At 49.5% G+C, this 25169-nt stretch overlaps 2 protein-coding genes across 3 annotated transcripts in view; one reads left to right on the plus strand and one right to left on the minus strand.

Annotated features, from left to right (window-relative positions):
* Positions 1-22985, plus strand: part of LOC128268958 (uncharacterized) — a 65732-nt gene extending 42747 nt beyond the window's left edge. The window contains exons 4-9 of one of the 2 annotated variants that reach the window (XM_053006276.1): positions 18485-19027; positions 19089-19358; positions 19447-19558; positions 19700-19756; positions 20331-20507; positions 20575-22985. In XM_053006276.1, coding sequence (XP_052862236.1) covers positions 19003-19027; positions 19089-19358; positions 19447-19558; positions 19700-19756; positions 20331-20507; positions 20575-21328 — 1395 coding nt within the window. In that variant the 5' untranslated portion in view covers positions 18485-19002 and the 3' untranslated portion in view covers positions 21329-22985. The remainder of the gene's footprint in view (positions 1-18484; positions 19028-19088; positions 19359-19446; positions 19559-19699; positions 19757-20330; positions 20508-20574) is intronic. The other variant, XM_053006277.1, reaches the window with a different exon arrangement.
* Positions 1-24603, minus strand: part of LOC128266912 (HIV Tat-specific factor 1) — a 36721-nt gene extending 12118 nt beyond the window's left edge. The window contains exon 1 of the mRNA XM_053003701.1: positions 23473-24603. Coding sequence (XP_052859661.1) covers positions 23473-24603 — 1131 coding nt within the window. The remainder of the gene's footprint in view (positions 1-23472) is intronic.
* Positions 24604-25169: the final 566 nt, after the last annotated feature.

Raw genomic sequence — 25169 nt, forward strand, 5'->3', positions numbered from 1 at the left:
CCCCCAAACGCCAGGACACGCATGATGTCCGCCCTTTTGTTTCCGGCGGTGGCGGTGGTGGCTGCGCGGCGGATTACACCGGCTCAAAGCGGCCGATAAAACAGAGCTTCAGAAGTACAAGTCCCTCGGATCCTGTCCGGTCGGGCTCATACAGCCATCATATACGGGCGAGCGGGGAGCGAAATAGACTCCATCGTTGCCACGCCGATTAGAGATGGCGCGCCGGTGGGGGACTGGAGCGGCCACGATAACGGATGTGAACGGGCGAACAAAGGACCCAATTATCATGCCGACCGAGAGTACCGACGCCGACGAGATATTCGTTCGGTGTTATCCAGGATCGGCCCGACTCTTCGCCGCCGACGGGAGATCCACGTGCGTAGCCAGCGGAACCTCGGAACCGGAAGCGTTGCGTCGCTGTGTGTGTGGGTGCCGGTATGCCGGCCCACTCCATCCCACTTCCGGCGAAGTGTGCGACGAGCGCCATCTATGGCGAAGCGTGACCGTTTCTCGAAATAAACACGCGCACACGGAAGGTCCTTTCTGTCCGGTGTGTGTTCGTGCTCTTTTCCCGGCGCAGGATGGCCATCTCTTTGCCGGACTAATCTGCCGGCCGGTCAAGATAGCAAGCATATGCGTCTCCGACGCGTCTTCTTCTGTGGCCTATCTGGGCGATGCTGCGCCAACGGTAACGTGATTTTTTTGCACCGGATCCGGCAGCGATCGAAAACTAGACCACCGTGGCACAGTGGGAACCGTTTCCAATAGAGTTCGGCCAAAAACTCTCATCTGTTCATATCATCCGTCAAGGATTAAAACTGTCGAGCGTGATGTGGTGATCACAAGACTTCAGAGTAGACTCGGCACCAGAAAAGGAACATTGGATTGGCTTCGAATTGCAGTTCTAAGAAAAGAAAACATGTTGTATGCTCGTAAGACAGCATAAGCTCAGTCTTGCCTCCGATATTGTGCGAATTCAACCTCTAAGCAATCTCAGACGTCCGCGATTTATGATCAACCACGCATCCCACTGTGCCCGTGGGCCGTCTGTTTGTGGAGTGCAGCAGCCGCATGATCAACGCGAGCCCGGATCTCTTCAACAAACACACGAGCATCGCGAGCGACAAACATCAGCATCTCACGCCTGGTCTCTCTAGTGGCCAGATGACAGAACATCATGGCGGTGGACAGAAGCAAACGAAATGAACCGACCGAACACCTCAAAAAATGGGCCACTTTTTTCCACGTCCCCAAACGGAGGAGACCCACTTTTTGTCGTACTTCAAACCGCAGCATGACAAACACCGCAGCAGCAGGAAGTGCACACAGGCACACGGCGAGATGGCCACTAGGGCACCGGTTGCATGGAGGAGATCTAGTTCTCTAGAGAGAGAGGCCGTGGGTTTTCTTTTATTTGGATCACAGTTGGAAAACAAAACTCTGGATCAAGGCCGCTTCGGGGGGCAGGCGTCCACCGAATTGGGTTAGTTTTTCTTTCGCCAATTTTTGTGCGACCCGCTTCGGCGACATGATTTTATCAGAAAAGCAAATGCGGTCTCCAACCAGGCGATCGAATCCCGGAGGGAAGTAGGTCCGGTTCCGGTTTTTCGCACACTTTTTCACGATAGACATTCAGAAATTGTTAAATGATTGCGGGCATTGTTTGCGGGCCGCGTTTGACGTTTGACTTGGGCCGAGACTGAACTAGACTCCACACCGCAACGAGGATCAACATTCGTTATGGATTCAAGTAACGATTTGTTTGAGGAACCGATAACTTCGCAACTCCATCGCTAACAAGGCACCCGCCACTATTGAACAGGATTCGACCGACCGATGGAACCCCAATAATGATGCCGCCGCCGTTTCGGTCAAATATTTGCATTCGGTAACATACACGAGCGCCATGAGGCTGGCCAGGTCGTTGGATTTCTACGCACGTAGCAGCGTTCCCGGTAGGCAGGGACCTTTATCTCCTATCGGGCGAGGTTATTCGAAAACATGTTGGTCATCATCATCATCATACCCGTAAAGAACCTCTCCACCAGCGTCTGGATCGGAGGGTCGGAGGTCCACCAGCACTCGTCCCGGTGTTCGGGTGCTGGAAGATTCAATAAACTATTTTTAAACCCGCTTCGAAGTAATTGGCCTTCCCGGTTCCGTGACGGGGTGCGCGGTTCGGATCGGGAAGCTTTGATGAGCACCGGTCATTTCCGTAGAGGCCACCGTTCTCCGATGGATGGTCACACGGAGAGGTCACCGTTTGGTGCCGTTGTTCTTGCCAGCATGTCAATCATGGCCCGGCCGGGCAGCGCAGGTCTTCTCCAATATCTCATTTCCGTTTTCGTGTTCTGTCTGCGGGGATCTGTGAGCCTCACGCGACACGCAGCCAGTGGCGCCAGTGCCGCCAGGGCTGGCTGACACGCGACCACTGGCGGCCACTATTGTGTACATCACCCATCCGGCGGGCCGGCGGACGGTTGAAGGTTCAAAAGGAAATGAGCTCATCGATGGCACGAAAGCGCGCCCGGCCCCAGACTCCGGACGGCCCGGTGCTATTTTGGGGGAAGAATTTGGTTTACACTACACCGTTGGAACACGGTTGGTTGGTCACGAGAGTCATCGAACGCTAACGAATGTCGGTTAGTCAAACAAATTTCCGCCCCAGCCGAATCGGACGGACTCACGCTGGCGTTCAATCAAATACCGTCCCGGCCCGGGCAAGAAGTCAGCGAAAAGACTAACCACAGACCCGGTAAAAGTTGGTCGTTTACCTTCGAGAAAAGCTGTCCAGCTTGCCAAAAACTTGGCGTGGTGTAACTTCGACATTGAGTCGTCATCGTCGAGGTATGTCACGCACACACGCCGAGAAAACGAAAGATAAATCAATGTTTTCACATTCGGAAAGCTTCCCGCCCAGCCCAGCGGGGGAAAAAGGCACACGTTAACAGGAAATTTATTTTCCGCCTCTTTTCGGTTTTTGTTTTTCCCTGTAATTTCGTTCGTTACACAAAACGCTTAATACTTCGCCATTTGACGGAAAATTGAAGCCATCTTGGGATGAGAGCGAGCGACCAAGAACCGTGATTTCCGTCGGTCGTCCGGCACATCCTGCGAAGCGTCCCCTGGCCCCGAGGTCAGGCCCCGGGGAGGCTCGGCACGCTCGGCATGAATTATGATTATTATGATCGTATCCCGTCGGCGCGCCCCAAATCAACACTCACCTTTTCAACGCTCTCTGCCCGTTCACACAATGCCCGCCGGGAAAGAAGGTCAAAGAGCAGGACCACCGACGTTTTCGATATGTTCGGTTCGGTTGTTTTTCGTCGTCTCCGGAAAATCGGTTCGTTGGAAAAACAGACAGTAAAAACAGCTTCGTAAAATCTTTAACCGTGTCTGCGGCATTTTTGGGCCTACTCGGGAATGATGGCTCGTTCCTGTTTGCGGTCCAAATTGAGGCACTCAGTGTAGTGTTTCTAACGTAGACCTAATACGAACGCTTCTTTCGTAATTACGGTGGCCTTGGGAATATTTTAGCCAAATACGATGAGTACTCGCACATGAGTAAGGCGAATGTTCTACTCTGCCAAATACTTCCCGAAAGACCCATAACAGGTCAACGTCTTCCAGTCTTGCTCACCAACCCAGCCAAGATATGGGAAACATAATTATGCTGCTACTTAAACAGAGAACAACAATGACACATCATCCTTACGGCACGCGGACAACTCCGAGCATTAAAGTGGGCGCCACCGTACAGCAAGCCGACCGGTTGAAGCGTAATAAAACGATGATAAATATAAATTAAACAGTAATCGGGCATGGGAACCGGGTTCGGGCCAGGGGAACAAACAAACACCAGACCGAGAACATGTTTCTGGTGGGAGGCACGATTCACGCCCGCGCGTAGGCCGCCCTCTGCAGAGCACCCACTGCAGGGTGCATCCGCGAGATGCGCCATTCTCCGCCGTTTGGAAGAAAGCTACATCAAGCTGTTACGGGCAAAGTCTCAACCATTCTTTATGGTCCCATTTTTTTTCTTCTCCCCACATTGTGTTCCATGTTCGCCTGCAAGAACTGCTACGAGGCGAGTTCTGAGGAGCCTCCCCACACGGGCACACAGATTTATCGTCCACCACGGGGTCTGGGCAGTCAAGCGCCGGCCACTGTAACCCACAGCACAGCAACCGGGGCAGCCGGAATAAATGGAAATAAATCTGCGCAATGACAGGATAATTGATTTAATTGTCGTCGTTCCTGTGCGCGACAACTGGTGGCGCGTCCCTGGTGATGGAGCGCGAGCTACTTATCAAATTAATATCCTTTTGTCGTACGCGAAGTAGCGACGGCGAGAAACGACAACACAAGATGACGTGTCCGGAAGTGCGGCCGCTCCAAATGCATCGATCAGCGGGAGAAAGCAATCACATACACCTACCATCATCCCCCAAGACGAGCTCTAGAAGGCGAGGGAAGTTCTTTTAAGGTAACACCACAGAGCTGGCCCCTCGGTGGGAACAATTTATTGGTTCGATCGTCTTACGACCTACAAACCGCCAGATATGTCCGAGTGGTGGTTCATTGACCACAAACCTCTAGGAATTGCGGCCGTAAGTGGACTAGCAGACCTCCAGGATGCACTATGGCGAACGTGATGGACAATGGATTCATTCATTGCCCGGACGCCCAGCAGAGGCTGGCAAAAAACGGAGCGTTTGTGCAGATTTATATGGTCAACCCAACAGACGGGAAACGCAGAAAGGTGTCAGAGCTAAGACGCTAGCTGACCGCAAGAAGTAGGTTTTCTGAACGCGCACACAACACTGTGGCACAAGCTCACATTAGGTCACCCCCGCCTCGAGGCACTTCTAGTTGCAAAGAAGTTGTGCTGGAAGGCTGGAAACGGAGCTAGCCAAGAGTTTATTCTCGAGACCATACAGCCCGCCAACGTAAGAGTTGCGAATGAAGAGAAATGGTGTCACAGTTTACGATTATCGCTGACCAAAATCTTGACACCCGGGCGGGCCTCGAGCGGATTCTGTGTGTGTGGCTATCTCATCGGCCACCACTAGACTATTAATCGGCTGAACAGCACCACTACTTGGTGTTTGTGGCTGAACTCACGCGACATTTTGATTGGCACTTACCGGTTCCTTATCAGACGCCGGTGGGATGGGAACGATATCGATTAATTTGCAATTCTCCTGCTCTATGATAAGGTAAACCACAACGACAGTAGCTTGATCGGTAGCTAGCCGAACTGATAATCTGACATTAGACGCGACGTGACGTCAGCGATCCGTGAGAAATTGGGTAAGAAACTCGTTAGACTGACTGACGTTAAAAGGCACACTTCTGACATTCGGTTAGCATTGAAACGAAAAACTCGAGAAAGCTTATCGACAGCAGTCCGGGATTTTTTTCATAAATCCCTTAGCAACAATCTCCTAATGCACTATCTAATCACTAAGGGTAATCACCACCCAAAAATGGACTTCCTAGGGTGGCAAGAATTGGTACGCCTTTAGTCGGTACCAAATCTTACAACCTGCAACACCTAAGCTATCGCTCAACCCATGATGAGGACCCTCCAGTCAGTGATGTGGCTGTTGCTGATCGCCCTGCTGACGATCACTTCGACGCAGGCGGCCTGTGGACCGAACATTCGCTGCCCCAGTGACGCTTCCGGTTACTTGCTGCCACATCCGGACTGTACGCAATACTATCGGTGCGATCATGGTACGGCCTGCGAGCAGAGTTGCCCCGTTGGTCAGCACTTTAACGCGTACCACCGCCAGTGCGAGGCACCGGAAACGGCTTGTTGTGACATCTACTACCCGTGCAACCCGACGGCCTAAAATGGGCAGACCAACGCAGACTATCGCAGAAGGGGCCCGAAACTAATCGCACTATGCTGAACGGAAGAGCAATAAAGTGTCCACAGTTTGTGAATATGTGAACCAAGGATAAAAATGCAATGTAATGATATTTTGTTTCCATTAGAAGTGAGGGAGACATATTTGAAATCGTGGGTTGTCGGTTGCGCCCCGACAGAGGTTGCACTTTATCCAACCTAGGAACCGCAGGAAGCTCTCCCATATTCGTGCTACACACTGGATCGAGACCCCCTGGAGTCCAGAACGGCCGGACTCCGAGTGACTAACGTGTGGACATTATCTCACTAGATAAAGTCTACACAGTCTTGGTAGGCTGTTAATCAGCTCAACAGCACTAGTGTGTATTTAATTTATGACCCACCTCACGCGATATTAATAATGCGGCGGTGATAGCTTATCAGGGATTTGCAAAACGATATCAGCTTCGAGACTAGTGGAGATTTTCCTGGAACTCTTGCCTGGTGCAACTGATGCCTTGTGTTTATATGACCGAGCGTCGATTCACAGAGGCTATCACCATATAAAAGTTGCTTCCAATAGTTGCAAGAATGTAAACGTCTCCGCTGAAACCGTGAGCCCTAATACTTATAACCTGTAACACCAGCTGAGAAGAAGTTCAGTTTTCGGTTTTACCAAAATGATCGGAATGGTGATCGCATCACGATAGTCTCGATAGTGATAACAGAATTTAAAGTTTAGAGTGCCACTCTGATACTTTACCACAATTGCGGCAAACCATTGTGACTTCATCGACAAGCATAGGAGCAATTTTGCTGGAATTGTTATCGCTAACAACTGATTCCTTACGTATACATCTGCCCGGGAAGGTGACAACAAGTTCGCACAGGGTGTGTGCGCATGAGCAACAAAATACCCACAGTTTTTTGGAAGTATGCTGAGTGTAGGGTGTCACACGTCGCGGTTGTCACCCGAACCGGGGATAAAGGAAGGCGAAAAAATGGACTCGCAATCGAGGCGACAGTCAGCAATGCGATACTTTGTTTACACTGCAAGTAACGAAGACATATTTATAATCACGGGACGTCTCGGGGCTTAGGAACCGGGAAAAGAGTTGCGAGTTCTACGTTTTTCATCGCTTTTTGCGGATGCAGCTAAACCCGAATTAGCACATCAGCTCGCACACCCCGAACAGTTGGCTGGTGGCTCGAAGACTTTACATAAACACACGGCAGTAAACAACAATGGCGCGGGGTCTTAGAAACTGCTTCACGTACGATCTCGTCGTGGCGTCGTGGTGATCGGCATTTTATTTCCGTCCAAACGATTTCATTCTCGAGCACCAGCAGCTTGAGCCCCCGAGGGAATGAATGAGGGCGATTCGGATTCGGTTACGGGCCGCGTCCGTTTGATCTTGGACCAGAAAAGTCTGATTCTGTTCCCTGGAGTCGGTCGCCATCATGGCGCCGATTACCGCCGCGGCAGGCGTTTCGATGCCGCGCGATGCTACTAGAGATTCGCTTCGTGACGGGGTATCATGAACGAAATTTTCTTCCTCCTCCGTTTCGGTGTGCGTTCGGTCGCGGTCACCCAGCACCCAGGAAAACGAACCTCCGGCGGACGATGAAAATATGCTGGGGAGGAAAGAAAGAAAAAAAAAGTGGAACGCACGATCGCCTTCGAACGCATTCGATCAAATGATTTAGCACATTGGGCGAGAACGTTATCGACCGGTTAGAGCGATTCCGAAAGCGAAGCGCGGAACGGCTCGGTTCGATCAGTCAAAAATTGGGGGCGGTTGTTTAAAATAGTACCAACATAGCCACATTTCGACCATCGCCGCCCGATATGATCGATAGCCGCGCGATGCTGGCAGTTGGCGGCATTTTCTTAGTTCTTTTCGCTGCCAGGAAATGGATGTGCGAATATTTAGCCTTTTTCGAATCCAATTCATGGATCGGAAAACTGAAGATGTGTTCGCAACATGTGACTACTTTCTGCCATCATTGTGCGATCGGTGGGACTGGCGCACAATTGTTTACTTGCTTCGATGATCACACAGAAGATAAATGCTGCTCAATAAACTATCATCTCATGGAGGGAAATAAAATCCATCCGCCACGACAACGCATCCCTTGGCCATGTGTTCTATTTTTAGACGGAGTTCACATGTCTTTTCCCGGCGCGCCTCTGTAGATGACGTAGTCCTGTCCTGGTGGCAAAGGCAAAGCATTTAGCATTTAGCAAGAAGAAAAAAACCAAATGCTCGACTACGGGGCTATGCTCACTTTCAGCTTCAGTTTTCAACTTTAAATAGTTGTAGAAAAATGATCGACACACCATTCCATGTCCGCGCCGTGTTATCCGTGACCCAAATTGGCCCTTCTCGTCCAGCGCCATCAACCCCAAGCCCGAACGGTAATGAGCTTTTAAGTGAGTTTTAAATGCACACACATTTCCTTCCATCGCTCCGTTTTGTTTTTTTTCTCGGCATTTTCCCCGTTACTGCAAACATGCAAATATATATATGCGCACACTCCAGCGATCTCGGTTTTTAATGAGGTCACATGGTGCCACACACACCTTTCACACCTGGGCGTGAAATATCACCCAGCGGGCGCGGAAAATGGCACTTTCAATTAAAGGAAAACAAACGATGGAAAAGCATAAATTATCATTTAAATAGCTTCATTCTGCGACCGCTGCATGTGAATGGAGAAGAGGGCACCGGACACGCCGGGGGAGTAAATGTTTCACTACGAGTTATATGCAGTTTCCTTCGGACGACATTCGCACGACATATTCATGTACTGTGGGTGCCGAAATATTACAATATCTCTAACCAGAAACTACTCATAATTTGTTGTGGGTTGCGCCGCGATGCATTTTATTATTAACGTACGATAGTAACTACATCAAAAGGAAAGGAAAACTGATTTAAAGCAAACTGCGCTGTGTACTTCAGTATTATGTTAATGCTGATAGATGAGGTTTTTATCCGCCAAAGATTAACAATCGACCTAAGTCGATTGCAGTTTTGCGTCTTACCTCCGATAACGTAGATGTAGCTGACACTATGAAAAATTATTGTTGGACCCTTCCTCATCCAGAATTTATTGGCATCAAAGAAAGTTTTCCTCTGTGCATTATGCAAGAAAGTTATGCAATTTATCATAGACTACTTCAAATCATTCTTCAAAAGATGAATTCTTCTTCAAATCCTTCTTCAAAGATGAGTACATAAGAAAAACACTGATTCATTCGTCAAATTTTCCACACAATGTGAGCAATTTTAAAAGATTGCTTCAAAATACCTTAAGTATTGATTTTTCTACATACTTTTCAATATTCCTCAAAATACCAATCTTTGCTGAAACTGGAAATTTACTCAATGGTTTGCTTGTACAGTAGCACCATAATCTAACCAGATCGCCACCTTCCAAGACGCCCCTCGATTGCACCGATGATCGTGAATTTGATGAGCGCAGCGTGTGATAAACTTTCGCGTCCACGTCGACCGGAATGTGGTTCCGTTTACGGTGGTTGGGATAGGTGTTGGGATCATCTTACCCCACCGCTTGGGACTAGCGCTACTGTGTAGGGGGGGCACCTGTGCATACAAATTCCTCAACGTAGCAGACATGTGACCACAGGAACGTCGGTCGGGGAGGATGAATATCCGTTTGGCGCCCCTCCAGCCGGGCGCGAAAGCAGAGCGGCGGCTGTCATCGGAGACACTTTTGCCGCTAGGTTGACAAATAATGCGCGTGGCCCTGTGGTCCACAACAACTATAATTACCGCCGTGTCAACAAATAATTAAAATTACATTATCACGTTTGCAATTGCACGCTCCGGCGCGCATTCAAGAAGCGCAAGCTCCTGCCTCCTGGGGGTCTCTGCCGGTGCCGGTTGCTTGCTCAGCACTATTCTGCGACTAGCCACTTCTGCAACTACCAATCAGGTTTGCCCGATCGTTCTCCATCGCTCCATTCCGGTTGGCGAAGAGCGCTGCTGACTGATGAATGATGATGGCGAAGGGTGGTTAAATCAACACCGTCACCCGATAGAGGCAATTTTCCGGCTGACACGGGACCGCCATTTTACTATCAGTAGCGAGGGCCAACCACGGTGTGGCAAGAAAGAAAGCCGATGGTCCACTTGCAGGCGACGATTAACGCTGAACGTCCGGTTTCCTACTGGCCACACCCGGCCCGGAGTTATGGCCCGTCGGAGGCTCGGAGAAGCCGAGCGCCAGACCGAGCCCCGGCGGTGGTCTCTCTGACCGCACACACCACAGGAGTCTGGCCTGTCATCATTTCTTCACACCCAGACTGGTTTGGGCACGAAGAACTTGATTCCTGGACGAGTTCTCTCATAAAATCTTCCGTCTTCTCCGATAGGACATCAAACAGAACCTAAACGGCAGACGATAGATCGTTCATTTTAAATTCAACTTTCGTTGAAAATAAAAGATGTTTAAAAAAAGTTCCTTTTTTTGACGTGTTTATAGAACACGAAATAGAACTGACATCCAACCCACACAGTCCGGTGCGATCCTGTGATCAGATATTTGAGAACTTTTCAGTATGCATAGGATTTATTCCGGGAACAAGTTTGTTACAACACTGCTGTGCATAACGAGACAAGCAGAACAAGGGTCGATTTCTGTGAATCTACTGATTTGTGGAATGTGCACACGTTCGACGGACCCCGTACGCTCACAAATAGAATGTAAAAATATAAATTTTTTTAAACCGAAAAAAAGTGTTCAAAAAAGTTAAAAGTAAAAAACGCTTCAGATCTCGCACTGCAGATCATACACCGCCGGAACCGACAACACAGCACCGGAAATAACTTTTTCACGCAGGATGCTTTAACACATTCGATTTGCGCCCTTTTCGGACGGTGTAAAGCGGGTAAATTGGTGGCACGTTCCAGGGCAAAACAGGTTTAAAGCACTTCCGGAACATTTTGCACATCCTGCACTCCGTCGTTCCGGATTTGCTCGGTTTACCCTTTGGCTGTTCGATAAGTTTAAAGGATCACCTCGGGTTGCCTCCAATACGGGAATTCAATGTCAAATAGTCGGGCACAAATACAAAAAGAGTGCCCAAGCAACTTCCTTTCATGGTGACAGTTGCAGTAAAGCAAGATATCTTTTTTAAAACATTTTGAAACCAACAGGAATGGTGGCCCCAAAACAAAACTCCAGTGTCGGTTATTCGATTCTAGGTAGTCATCGTTCGTAACATAAACAATAATCAAATTTCTTGACTCTTCTGAAATGTGGCTCATAGAAGACCCGTGCTTCAAGTGGAACAATCTCTCAAGGAGAACATGTGACTGTGAGAGGAGGACCATTAAAACCATGCCGCGGGAGGTCAGATCACATTCTTTCACATGACGCAGCGTGTCACCATCAACCCCTTCGCCGGTACGGTTTTATCATTTCCAATTAGGTATATATGCTTCTGTGACGGTTCTCCAGAAACGGTTCTATTCCTGAGCTATGACTTCATGCGTTCCAATAGATGCTGTCGCCCTCAGGCAAAGCTACACAGTCACAGAGTGTGGGCCACCTACTAGGCCAATAGAATCCCGGCCGATTGTTGCCATTTGCCAGTAGAAACGCAGAGCTCTGCGCTCTCCGAAACGGGTCGGAGAAGAGTAACTCGATACTGGAACCACCCGGGCGCGGCGGACGACACACGGCTGGGCGAGTCATTTCTTGAGACGCCTGTTTCCCTTCCCGGCCCCGCGCTACAGCATGCAGAAACGCTTAATTTGGCAAATTGAGTTTTATAGTGTTCTTTCATTGCCTCGCGGCGTTCCCCCCCCACGGGTGGACACTTGCCTTTCGTTTCGGTGTTTCGTGCTTTCGCGTAACAACGTCCCGCAATAAGCCAAGCTAAATAGCCATCCCTCCCGCTCGGCCGATAGCAGGCGTGGCCGGCACCGGTTCGTCCGGTAGCGTGTTTTGATGTTCTTCGGCAGGTCTGGCGTACCTCGATGACAGCACACGGACACACGGGTGGGTCATTAAAAATCCCATCAAATTAGTGACCCTCTGCAGAGTGCGCCGCCTCTAGCTGGCTGGGACACCAGATGTCATTGGTCGCAGCAAAAAATCAACTTGCGGGCATGACGTGCAGGAACTGCTACTCCCTCGGGGGAAACAGTCCCCGTGGCGCCCTCAGAAACGAATCCTTTGCCGAAAGTTGAGGTGAAAATGCGATGCCCTGCAGAGCGGATAGCATAGCAACAGGCCACCGCCAGAATTGGAGGGACCAAGAAAAGCCAGGATTTGAATGCCAGAAAGGTTGGCAATAGAAATACAGTACACAAAAACATACCTAACTAGGTCTGTTTCATGTATTTCCCCCGACTTTCATCTGACAATGCCGGGAGCCAAAGCCCGAGAAGAGGTTTACGTGACTTCTCCGACGAATGCTGGAAGTTTACATCAGAAACCGCATTCCGAAGCGGCCGGCCAATCGGTAGTGCCTCGCTCAATGTTTTAGTGTTTTTATTAACATTGCAACATACCAAAACGGCCACGCAAGTCCGCACCAAGGCAAACCTTCTGCAAACAGGAAACAAGCGTGTTCCAAGCTTCCTGCCTCTGCAGGCAGCTTGTCCTTGTTGCACTGATTTTGTCTTGTTGCGCCCAGTCGATGATAAGGACCGAGGTACGAGCATCAAGAGCAAATACATGCATGCTCTTTGCGACACGCCTAGAAAGAGAGACCTTTAACAGCCGGTTTCGGCATCAGGTTTCACCAGCCCAGCGAAGATGCTGCAAGTCAACACCTCGCGCCGGGCCGACCGATGTGGCGTTAATGTGCACGGAAAACAAATCTGTTTGCCAACGGTTGCTAAATGCGTGCAGTAAATCAGCAAACCATCTCTCGGCCATGCACTCAGCGACCGCTCCGGGTGATGGAGTACACACCCTGCCGGTCGCTCGTCATCACATTTATCAATCTGGCCCTCCGGGAAAGCTTCCGTGGAGCCGGGAAAGTCGGGATGAATGGGTATGACAACCACTGCAGTCGCACTGACGGACGGACGTACAGCAGCATAACGCTCAGGGTTTAATTTGATAATGCTCACCAGCACACCGGCCCTTGGTTATTATTTTGCACAACCTATCACGACGGGTTGACAAACTTTGCCGTCTGTCCGGCCGCGCTCGGATTCGGACGTGGTGGCAGAGGCTTTCGTGGTCAAACTATTCCGCTTGTCACCGTAAATAGTTACCACCGTCCCCGCCGATTTGGTAAACGACGATGGTAACTTTTGATAGAATTTATCAACTCTTTGGCAGACCAAACTACGCCGTGATGGCGGGGTACACACTATTAAACTCCATCGAGGACGAAGTGCTCGGCAGTTGAAGAGAAAACGGAGCAAGTTTAAATGACAAAATTAAATCACCCGCACGGCGGGACAATCATAACTTAATTAATTACCAGCCCGAAAAGAGCTGCCAAAAAACGGGACCAAGAATCACACAGGTACGGCTGGAAGGAGAAACATCGAATCAATACATCAGCAGGGAGTAAGGACGCTAGAGGACCGCTTTTTCGGGACCAATTTACCATTTCTCTCGGTGGTCTTCACGCAACGTTCAGCAGTTTCTTTGGGAGCATTTCTCCCAATCAAGTATTGGGGTCCCAGAAGTCTCGGGGTATGCTTGCTGATTTGTTCAAATGAAGTCTTCATCATTGGTCGTACTGTAACGTTCGGGCGAGCGTAGCCACCGGTAATGAGTCTCCACAGTAAATTGAGTTATACCGTCGAGTGCCTCCGGTCCGGCGGAATGGGTCGGTCGGTGGGCCTGAATCGAGTTCGAATTATCGAGCACTTCTACCGAGGACACACCGAGGTTTTGTAAGACAAATTATGTTTGATGTCGTTAATGAGAAATTAGCAATTCAAGCGTAAAACCCGTGTACAACATACACCGCGCGAAAGATCTTTTTTTTTGTTAACAACCGCGACCTCTGTCGGCAGCATGCTAGACCGCAATCACATTCTGTGCCCCGCGGCGGCACTCGCTGTTGACAACCTGCAATCGGGAGCCCGTGATAAGGACCCACACCATGTGTGCGTCCGTGCACAATGCAGATTATCAATTCCCACCTGCGGCGGAGGATGAGTTCCCGGTGGGGGCAGCACCAAACACATGAGCGAAACATGGGCAAGCATAAATTAAGCTTTGGCTAGCAAAAGCCATCGCTCGGTGCGTTGCTTATCATCGCCAGCGGGACTGCACAGGTGATTTCGGCCGCACTAATGCCGGACCGTTCTTTCTGCATCGTCGAAAAAGAAGGGATCGCTTTGCATGGCTGTTATCCGTACCGCACGGGACCGATTTTCTAATCATCTCAGGCAGGCAGCTTCACCTTTGGAGCGAGGTACCGAAGAAACGCACATGTACCGCACATAATCGGCCACTAGTGATACCGATTTGCATACCTAATCGTTGCTAATGTTTGCAGCATACCCAACGTACACAGTGCGCCGTCGCCGGAGGTCCAGTTGCTTTGTCGGCAATTAATGGGATCAATTATGTCGATCGGATAATGTCGGCCCATTATACGGTCCCGCCGCTTTGGGGGATAATTTAATAATATAAACCCATAAACAGGGGACAACAACAGCACATTGAGCTGCGCCCGGGTTTACACCGTCGGTGCGCCGCCGCGAATGTTTATTTAAATTTTCTAACTCACCACAAATGGCTGTGTGTGAATAATGAATGCAAAACGGAAGCCGACAAACTTGCGGCGCACTTTTGTTTAATGTTCCCACCAAATGGGGCGTATAAATTAATCTACGCGACGGATTCGCAATCCCATTTGCTGTTACAAATTACCGACCAGTAATTGAATATGAAAAATCTGACCATAAAAACGGATGCTCCCGAACGGAGGAGCATGAGCTGCCTTTCTATAAGAAAGCACATTAAACGATCCCGAGCGAAAGACAACGAAAATGACGCCATTCGTTTTGTGTTTTTCTGTTTCGCCCGTAGGATTTGATTTATCCCCATTTCATGGGTGAAACTTTTTGGCGACTAATCACCAATTAATAGCCGTTTGCCGTTTGTTGTAGGCGACGACGGTTTCGGCAACCAACCACGCCTTGTGGTAAAAATGAGCTTTTTCTCCCACTCACTGGTTGGTTGGCAAGTGGCTACTTTCACAGCGTTTTCGTTTGGAACAGAATTAATTGCACATTGATCGCTTGTAGCTTTGTAGTTGCCGTTGGTGTAATGCTCTTTGAAAAATATCCGAAAATCGGATTCCTGGTAAGGGAAAACAGCTTACGGAAATCAATGAAAAACTGTGCAATTTGCCACTGCTACGTGCCGTTTTGCTGGGTATCCAGCAACATTCCAAACCCTAATTCCCGGCTGATGTCAGACAAAAGTCCGCCCCTTTCCAGTACCCGTGTGGGCTAATGGCACCAATATACCCCAAGATGTTGAGGGACCTTTTCCCTCTCTCAGTCGGGACAGAAGAAACATGGAATAACTTCCCGTAACATGGAATCATTTCCGCCGGGTGGACCACCGGCACGGAAAATCACAAACTACCCGACTTGCATTACGCGGGCCAAAACGGGTTGAACCGTAAGGTGAGGGGGTACTATTTGCATAAATTATGCACGGTAATTGAATTTTTGTCATCATCTTGTTGGTGGCCCTGTTCGCCAAGTTCTTGTTGCGTGTCCAGCAGGATATTCGAAGAATTCCTCAAGTGACGGCCGAAGATGAAAAGGCGAAAGATCTGGACCTGGCCGGGAAACTGGTTAAGCTTATTGAGATGTTTTTCCATTATCAACTCTTCGCCAACTCCGTGCAACTAACTTGCCGATCGGTTCGCTTCGCGCGTCACTTTGGTCGGTGTGCCGCCGCCCAAGTTAAACCGGGGCCCCCGTCCGACATGCGTCAACAGAAGTAAGTAATTATGCCCGATTACCACGTACCCTTTCGTGTACGTACCCCGAACCAGAACAAGTGAAACGAAGCGAAGAAGAGAAACCCGGTCACGATTGTCACGAAAGGCGAGGCTAGCTGAGGAGCGGAGCGGCCGACATTATGTTGTCCGGGGACTCGTCGAACAGAATCAGTATTTAAGGAAGGGGTTGTTAAAAGTGCGCCCAGTGTGTCCCACCCCGCATCCGCGTAGGTCTTTTAATTTCGTGAACAACGGTCCCGAGATGCGACTGCCCCGGAACCGGTTCCCATTAGTGTGCGTGTTCACAAAGCGGACAAATTGTGAAGCACGCAGTGGCCCCCGATCCGGACCCCCCGATAAGGACCGTAACTAAAGCAAAAAGGTCCAGCAAACGAGTCGAGTCTCGCCCAAAAAAACGACGTCATCAGACGAAAAGCTGGGTCGCAGCGCGAATCATGTCTCTGTAGCATTAGCTTTATTTGCTTACCCACTTCATGGCCGTCGTTTGTTTCTATTGCTCAATACCGCGGCCCGCATTGCGCGACACATGTGAGCGACAAAAATAAACAATCAAAAAAACAATCAAAAGTACGATGCAACGCACCACGATCAGCAACTTCATTCCGATCTCTTCAGCAAACGCAGACGGCAGCACAAATGGTTCCGATTGTTTGCCGGTTTTCCGAGCCATCTGATCGCGCACGTCACTGTGCGCCCAGAAACTATGCTCACTAGCCGGTTCCGCTCGCGTTGCGTGAAACCGGCTTGAGCAGAATTGTAAACAATGTCTCCCCAAAATTGGATTGCCACTCCAGTGGGAATGGGGACTCCCGATTTGGAGACAGTCACGATTCCACCGAGGACATTCGTGCGCCTTTGAGGGGTTTCCCAGAAGAAATGATCCGATACAGATCTCAAGCGGTCGGAACCCACAGGACCCCGGAACGATACGACTGTGCCGGGTGCTGACAGACAGTGTCGCACTGAGCGCGTCATTATTTAGCGGTACGATTTCGGTCCAATTCATTCGCACCTTCGCCGGAATGATTTATTAGGTTGCGTATGCAGATTTACGTTGGCGGGGCAGATAATCCGAGCGCTCACCGCGCGCACAGTGGGTTGAGCCCAGAGACGTTTACGGTGCAGAAAAAAAGTCCCCAAGTCCAACATCTTACACCGATCGTAAGTCGTTTGCCTTGGCCGCATACCCTGCAGGTCCCTGTAGTGTGCGTCGTCGTCGTACTTTCCAATGACTCTGGCACGACAGTTCCACAAACCGTGACCTTTTGGCGGCATCCCGGACCATAATGCACTTCAGGGAAACTCCTTCGCTGGAGCATGCTTTTCATTGCACAAAGTGAAAGAAAAGTGAAAGAACTTTTAAGCCCCTAACGAGCTGCAGCGATGGTCCTTGAAGAGAACCTTGCACCGAACCTTTAGCTCGTCTCACTAGCAGCTGAAGCATTCGGTGGACCCTAGAACACGCCCGAAACATGTCTTACGGGAGCGTAGGTGGCTAGACTCCCTCTCTCTCTCCAATCAACCCACCTGCTGGAACCGTTCTAAATTGATGAAGCCGAGCATAAATCCTTCCTTCCGACACAGATCCTATTACGTGGAAAGCGTGGAAGCCTCCACAACATCCGGACGAGTTAACTTACACGCTTGTGGTTGATTTTCTTTCTGTTTTTGTTTTGCACGCGAACCAATAAAGTCACAACAGTGAGTTTTATATTGTATGGGCCACACACACAAAAATGGCTTTCGCTATAAGCGTAATAATGACAAAACCATAAGCCAGCAAGATTACCATCGCGGACCGCCAACAACAAACACCCACCACAAGACTTATAGCGTCAGCAGCAGCAGCATCTTCGCCGCGCTTGATTGTCCCGTGGCGATGTGCTCCGTGGAAGGTAACGTGTGTGCATGTTGTAATCATAAAATAAGAAAACCATTTCGTTTCACGACTTTACTATAGCCGCGCAATGATGGTGGGTGTCTTCCTGAATGAAAGCACACGAAAGAGGAAAAAAAAGCGAGCCACCAATCCGAGGCATCTCGCTGCCTCTCATGTGTGGCACAAAGCGCGACACGAATTGCTGATCTTGTCTCAGCTTCATTTTCTCCGAAGCTCGTGCGCAAAGAGGTGTCACCACGCGGTGCAGTTAACACAAGGTTGATGACGGTGCGCCACCAATGTCATTTTCTGCTCGATTCTTCCCCAAACGAATCACGAATTGCGCGCGACGACGGAGAGCAATTAAAATTACACTCCGCAGGATACTTAACGGAAATTACATTAGGCACCGCGTCGACCGACCGTGGCGGCATCCTGGCACCGTTCCGAACGATGCATCCACGACGATGGCGCTCATTAGTGGGGTCAGTGCATCGAGCGCGGTACGGTGGGGGAGGCTGCATGTATGGGGGAATTATTTATTACTTCCTTCGCTTCGCAGTGAACCGAAATATGACTTCCTTTCAACCGCCTACATAATTTTGAGATTTGTTCGCTCCACTTCTGCAGCTCACAAACAGAGGGCGCCCTGGTGCACATTTATTCAAGACATCAACCTCAAACAGAAAAAAGTCGTCCTCCTAACTTGAAAATTCCACTCATCCGACTGTTTTTTCGTTTGCTCTAATTTTTCCCACAGCTTCATCTTCGGTCTGTTCGTGCGATTTCTGACGAAATTATCAACGCAACGACTGCACACCCAACGATCCGAGGAAACTTGATACCGCTTGGACCCAGCAGCAGCGCGACGAAGGTCCTCGATTCCATAATTACTCTACGGAGTAGCGTCAGAGCGTATGCAACGAGCAGCTACTGAGAAAGTGATCCTCATTTTTCGCATCAACGCCGTGAGAAGAGCGTCTACTAGCGTGAACTAATTTTAATTAAATTCAGTCCACGTCCACGCGGGACGGGACCGCGCGGGGGAATAAGAACGCTCTTTGCTCGAAAATCGGTTTTGTGCAGCGCGACCGGCGAACATTAAGCTTTCAATTAGTTGGTGCTATTTACTGGTAGCTGTTCGCGCTGTCTCCGCGAGTCAAACCGTAGCAACCGTTGCAATCCTGCGAATGGTGGTGCCTAACGACGACAGACGATTTTTGTTCTTCCTCATCAAGAGTCCTCTGAACGAAAACGCTCATTAGTGACTTTCACACGATGGGCCCCAAATCAGTATTTTTCGGTAAGTTTAATTCAACGAGAGGGAAGTAGCTGGCATCATTTGACACTCTTTCTATTCGCAGTGCTTTGCCTGTCGATGGCCGCCCTGGCGGGGCAAGGCAATCAAGTACAGCAGCGTCAATCGCCGGCCCGGTCCGCCCTTCGCTACAAGCGAATGTTTGTCATGTGTCCGCCGGATTTCATTCGCATCGGCAACGAGTGTTACTTCATCTCAAAGAATAAGCTCAACTGGCTGGACGCGTACTTTGAGTGCAAAGACCGCAACGCAAAGCTGGCCGAGCCGATGAAGTACGAGGATAAGCATTTGCGCCGGCATCTGCAGAAAACCATGCGTAAGCGTGCCAGGGCTCTTGGTCGAGCCCTTGCGCCTCCTTCATAAATCGCATCAACCGCATCCACTTTGTATTTTTTTTTTCACAGGAAACGACGACCTCTGGATTGGCGGTACCTACAACTGGAACCGCCACAAGTGGCAGTGGGGTCACAATGGGCGCGAGATGGAGTACCAATCGTTTAGCCAGATGGTTCCCGGGTAATTATAACCGCTTACGAATAAAACTCACCACATACCCCAAGGACAGACCGATGCCACCGATTATACTCCCCAAAAACACCCCGTGCACGTAAAGTGTAAGCATTGAAAGGCACGCAGACTTATGAGCATTTTTTGCAGGAGCAGCCAGGATTTGAAGTACCATTGTGCACTGCTACGGTCCGACCTCAAGTTCAGGTAATTATTGTAGCTCGTGCTAGAATTTAAGCGAACGTTCGGTCTCCGACACCGTTCCCCGGACAAACACGGCCAGTCGGAGATGGTGTGAAGTTTTTTTGGTGTGCGCTGAAAGCTTCACCTTTTCCGGAGCGCCTCCAGTTGTTGCGCCAAACAACTTGCTGTGCTTGTGTTTTCGATTTTGGTCCGATTAAATTGCAAAATGCATCCACAAAATGCAGTTCTATCAGCGAAGGTAAAATGGTACAAGTTGCATGCGTCCCTTACCGTTGTTATTCGGTGTCAGCCTGTTGATGTAGTTAGTAGTTCCACGATGCCTTCGGTAGCCCGCACTAGCAAAAGGCCCATTTTTGTAGATTGGAAAACCAACCAATTAACGCAACCAAAACTAATCCTAACCCAAAAAGCTACAGTAGATCGCACTAGAGAGCAATGCACAGTAGATTGGCGAACTAAATTTAGATTGGATGGCACTTGCTGCACACGTTGCAATGTATAAATGACTGCGTGACGACGCGTGTTCTGATGGAGCTTTGTTGTCTCTGTTTTCCCTCCCAAATGCACCCGTGTTTAGATGGTCGGCCGAAGAGTGCACAAAGAAAGTAGACTTCATCTGTCAGCACCGCATGCCGCTGGTGTCGGAGCAAAGCCGCAACCAGGTGTACCACCGGTGGAACGAGACCTACCCCAACCAGATGGCTAACGAGAAGATGGTTTACATTGTGAACGACCCGAAAAATCGCACCCGAAAGTAAGTTTTCACCAGAGAGTTCGTCTGCCTTTCTAACTAACCGGTACATTACACTCTCCGCCATCAGTGATCCGTCGAAGGTTAGAATCTACAACAGCATGAAGCAAGTGTACCGCTTCAATCCGTCGATCCAGCAGCGCCCGGGGCACCGTCGCACCACGAATCGTCAGCGGAAACCGACTAGCCGAGTCGACTTCATCCCGAACGACGTGTACCGGAAGCAGCAAACTTCGCAGTACGCTCCGGATGCACCGAATGATCTGAATACATTCGATAACGGCGGCGGTCACCGAGTTGGGTATTCGGCATCGAGCTTCAACATTGACATACATCCCCGGACCCTGAACCGTAATTTGGACAACTCGCGCACAAACATCTACCGCTCGCGCACGGGTATGGCACACCAGGAGCCGATGTCGCGTCATCAGCATCGCCATCAGCCGACCCCGTACAACAGCCAGCTCCACAAAGCACCTATTCGTCGCATAGACCACGAACCAGCGACACATTCGCGCATCCCCGTGCACCACCCACAGCCAACGGTAGCCCCCACAACGACGACGACTACCGCTGCTCCGCGGACCTTCACCGAGACCACGACAAAAATGGCTCCGCTTACCCGCCAAACTACAAAGGTGCTGATGACGCCCGAGCAGAAAAAAAGCCACCGGGAATTGCTGCGTGAACGGCTCCAGAAGCTGACGCCCGAGGAGCAGCAAGTATTCCTGCAGGACCGTGCCCGACGGAAGCAGCACCGGTTGTTGCTGCTGCAGCAACAAAAGCACGCACGTCCTTCGGACAACGAAGTGACTGTCCCGTAAAGGGGGTCCCCGTCGAGCAGTGCACCAACCAAAACGGTTCCTAGAAGAGGAGTGATACCACCCGTCACCGGTTTAACCGGCCACTGTTTCGGCTCCGCTTCCTTGCGGGAAGAAAACAGCGGGAGGTTTTCCGTATCGAGCACACTACTCAACCCGCACACCACGCTACGGATCGATAACCACAAACCTCACACACCCGGAAGAATGTGCTCGAATACATATCGAAATCTTTTAGCCCAAGAGCGGCGCATCAGTGAGCGAATCGCGCAAAACCGCAAGCACAATAATAGGTCAACTAAACACCACACTCCACTTTGGTCCACTCCGTCACGTTTCAATTTGGGTACGCCAATGCATAGACCACCTCAAACCGTTTAACTATTACACTAACGTTCGCTACAATCCGTTAAATTGCCACGTGACAACTGCAGGAGAAACACAAAGCAATGTAACCGAATACAAACGATAGGAAAACCATCTCTTCAGTAACTAACATTAGCACTTTAAGCGAATATAAGCTACCTTAATAAAACTTAAAGAGATAAAAAAAGGAAACAAATTGAATCGAACACGCGTACACACTCGAGACGCTATCATCCTGCGTAAGATAACTGCTGTGCAATGTTTTCGCCCATCGGTCGAGCAGCACATGTTTGAAAACGTTAAGTAAAACATTTTGACCAATAACGTGAGCCAAAAGTGGACACATAAGAACAAGCAACACCCAAACGGGAAGAGACGAGTGATAAAACGTTCGATTGGGAATTGATTGATTGGAGGCAAATAGGCAGTTCATTACATTTTTACCACGCAGAACGCAGATACTAACAGCTAGAGCAATCATGTAAGCAAAACAAAAAAAGTAACAAATGAAAGCAGTTTTCCTCTCTTAAGGATAATGTATGTAGCGTTCTACTTCTTCGCGGAGGACAACGGAACAAACTACAATTACGACGAAGGCGCAGCAGCAAGTTAAATATTAAAATAAACTTGAGCGAACATCATGCAATGGTAAGGGAACAATGGTAGCTAGTCGGAAGGGCAACGGTCCTGTCCAGGAATGAGCTGTGGAAAGTCAAGAATCGTCGTTGATTATGATTAACATTAGCATGTAGCTCCTATTGCCATACTACTGCGCCGGAATGGTCGAACCGGAAGCTGCGTGACGGTGTCACAGCAGCGGTGCAACAGCAGTAGCGGTTTCCGTCTGAGAAGATTAATACCAAAAGCAACAAACTATACCTATTTGTAATGTAAGGCAATCGGCGTAACCTGTCGAAGTCAGAAGCACAAAAATTGGCACCGTTCTCCAGCGGGGAGAGGCAGCAGAACGATTCGCTACCCAATAAAAACCAAACAAACCATCGGAGCTGGTTCATAGCGAAAAGCGCTCGCGACACCTGTAACACCGGGGCACGGTGCAGAGCAATCAGAGTTCGTACAACGATTCGAAACGGAAAGTATTTTAGTAGCCGCAGTAAACGGAAGCGAGATGAAACGCAATCCCCGTAGTCGTAGTGATCCGATTCATTCTGACTCCCACTTAAGCCTGCTCCGTGGACGGCAGGGAACAATGGAACCGGGGAGGGGAACATTGCATTGTTTTTCTTGCAAAGAGAGCGTACTATTTGAAATAAAGTATTACTTGAGCGAGGTGTTTCGGTTGGTATTTGTTGATTGAACCGAGATAACAACGTATGAAAAAGCATACAAATTTCTACAGGTAAGTAATATTAAATGAATTCAAAAAGCTTATACGTCGTGAAATAATTCCAATTTAATTGAATTCATTCATTCATTCAATTCATTCATTGATTAGACCAATAGTCGACAGTAAAGAACCATACATTCGTGAGGCGATTTTGTAATTGTTTCTTATCGACAAGCTTTAGAGAATTGGTTGCCAATCCTCCAAAAAAACTTCCGAGAAACACCCCGAGCTCAATTTGGTACAAACATAAAAAAGAGATGGCTCGTCCGTAGATCATCGTTGCACCGATTAATCGATTATTATGCGAAAGACGTCAGTTCGAACACTGATAATTGCATCTACTTGAGTGCAAAACTTTAAGTTAGTGCTTAATACGACTCTGCCCGTTCTTATAAATAAAAAAAGAGCATTACACCAAACTCTTCAAACTCACCTTAATGTAGTGACACAGGCCGTCACCTTTCGGTTTTCCATCGACATCGCGGTACAGCTTCAACTTCAGTTTGTGCGTTTTCGGGTCCTTCATCACCATGCCACACTTGGACATCACTTCGCCGAACTCTTCCTCACTAATGTCGGTCGGCAGGTTTGACACGTACACTTTCGTGTTGTTCTCCGGTGCCAGCTCGAACCACTTGGGTGGCTCCGGTGGCGCCTTGCGTTTCTTTCCCTTCGCCTGTTGCCCTGCAGCATCATCCGCCGGATCCTTTTCCGCCGGTTGCGAGCCGCTTGGAATCGGCTTCGGTGGTTCCACCGTTTTGGAAGCATCCGTTCCAGACGCGCCGGAGGTGTTGTCAATAAAACCATAGTTCAGCTGGTACATTGCCATAAAGTCATCGTCGATCTTTGGAAACCACGCTTTCCGCTCATCGTCCCAGAAGTAAACGGCACCGTCCTTGTCCTTATACGTGTGCACACCATCCTCGTATCCGTACTGACGCTCGTCACTGTCCGCGTCGGCGGTTGGCGGTTGGTGCTTCGGAATCCACTTTGCAGTAGCTTCATCCCACCGGTAGTGTTCCGTTTCGGTAGCAGTCTCCTTCGGGAGCCACTTTTTTGTCTCGTGGCACCACCGATAGTGTTCGTTCTCGAAGGGATTATCGTCCGACTGTGCCGTGGTAGTGACCGCCAGGGATACCCACTCGTTTTTCTCACTGGACCACCGATACTGATATTTGGTGGCCGGATCCGTGTATATTGCTTCACCGGCCTCATTGTACGTCACATGCTCGGCGTACTGATCTTGGGTTCGCGATGGCCCACCCGGCGACACAACACTTTTTTCACCGTCCTTCTGGCCCTCCGACTGGGGTGTGTCATCGGCTTCACTACTGCCCTTGAGGGCGGCCACTTCCGCCTCTTCCGCAGATTGTTGGGAACGGTCGGCGTCTTCCACGGCCCCCTGATGCCCGGGAGGATTCGTCGCTGCCATCTCTATCACCCGGTTCTCGTTGTTTGTGTTTTCCGAATCGGTAAGCATAGCACAGGCCGCTGCCTCGACGCTGCTCATCGCGGCACTGACGTTCGTTTCGCTGCTTTCGCTCTCGCCACCACTGCTGGACATCGCGCGGTTGAAGTTTGTCTACGGGAAGCATAAAATAACAAACCGAGTAAATAAACCGCACTCACAGAGACATTTGTCATACAGACCGGCGACACACTGATTGAGATTTATCGAAAAGCGATACACTGTGAGGCGGGACGCAGGTTTTATTCCACCAGACAGTTACAAACTACCTTTTTAATGTTTCATAGTGCCAATTCCGTTAGTCAAAAGGTTGTTTACATCGGCGAAAATAGGTTCTTAGGTTGAAATAAATTCCCAAACACCCTCTGTTGGAGCAAAAACAAAAGCTTAATGTGGTCAAATCAATTGGGCACAAGGTTAATGTAATGAAAGCGCGAGCCACCCTCGGTTCAAACGGTCCTCTCAAAGAAGGACAAGGTTGATGTGAAATGTACGTGATTTTCACACCACACGTAGCACGATATTACGCTCGTCAGCATGAATACTCATAGTAAGGATCACGACTCCACGAACATTCCGATAAGCTTGGACACAGGATCGCGCAGCCAAACGGGGGTTGAATTAATTAAGAAAGATTTCGCACCAAACGGAAGGAAAGTGTG

The sequence above is a fragment of the Anopheles cruzii genome, chromosome 2 (assembly GCF_943734635.1).
Source record: "Anopheles cruzii chromosome 2, idAnoCruzAS_RS32_06, whole genome shotgun sequence".
In the NCBI taxonomy this organism is placed as follows: domain Eukaryota; kingdom Metazoa; phylum Arthropoda; class Insecta; order Diptera; family Culicidae; genus Anopheles; species Anopheles cruzii.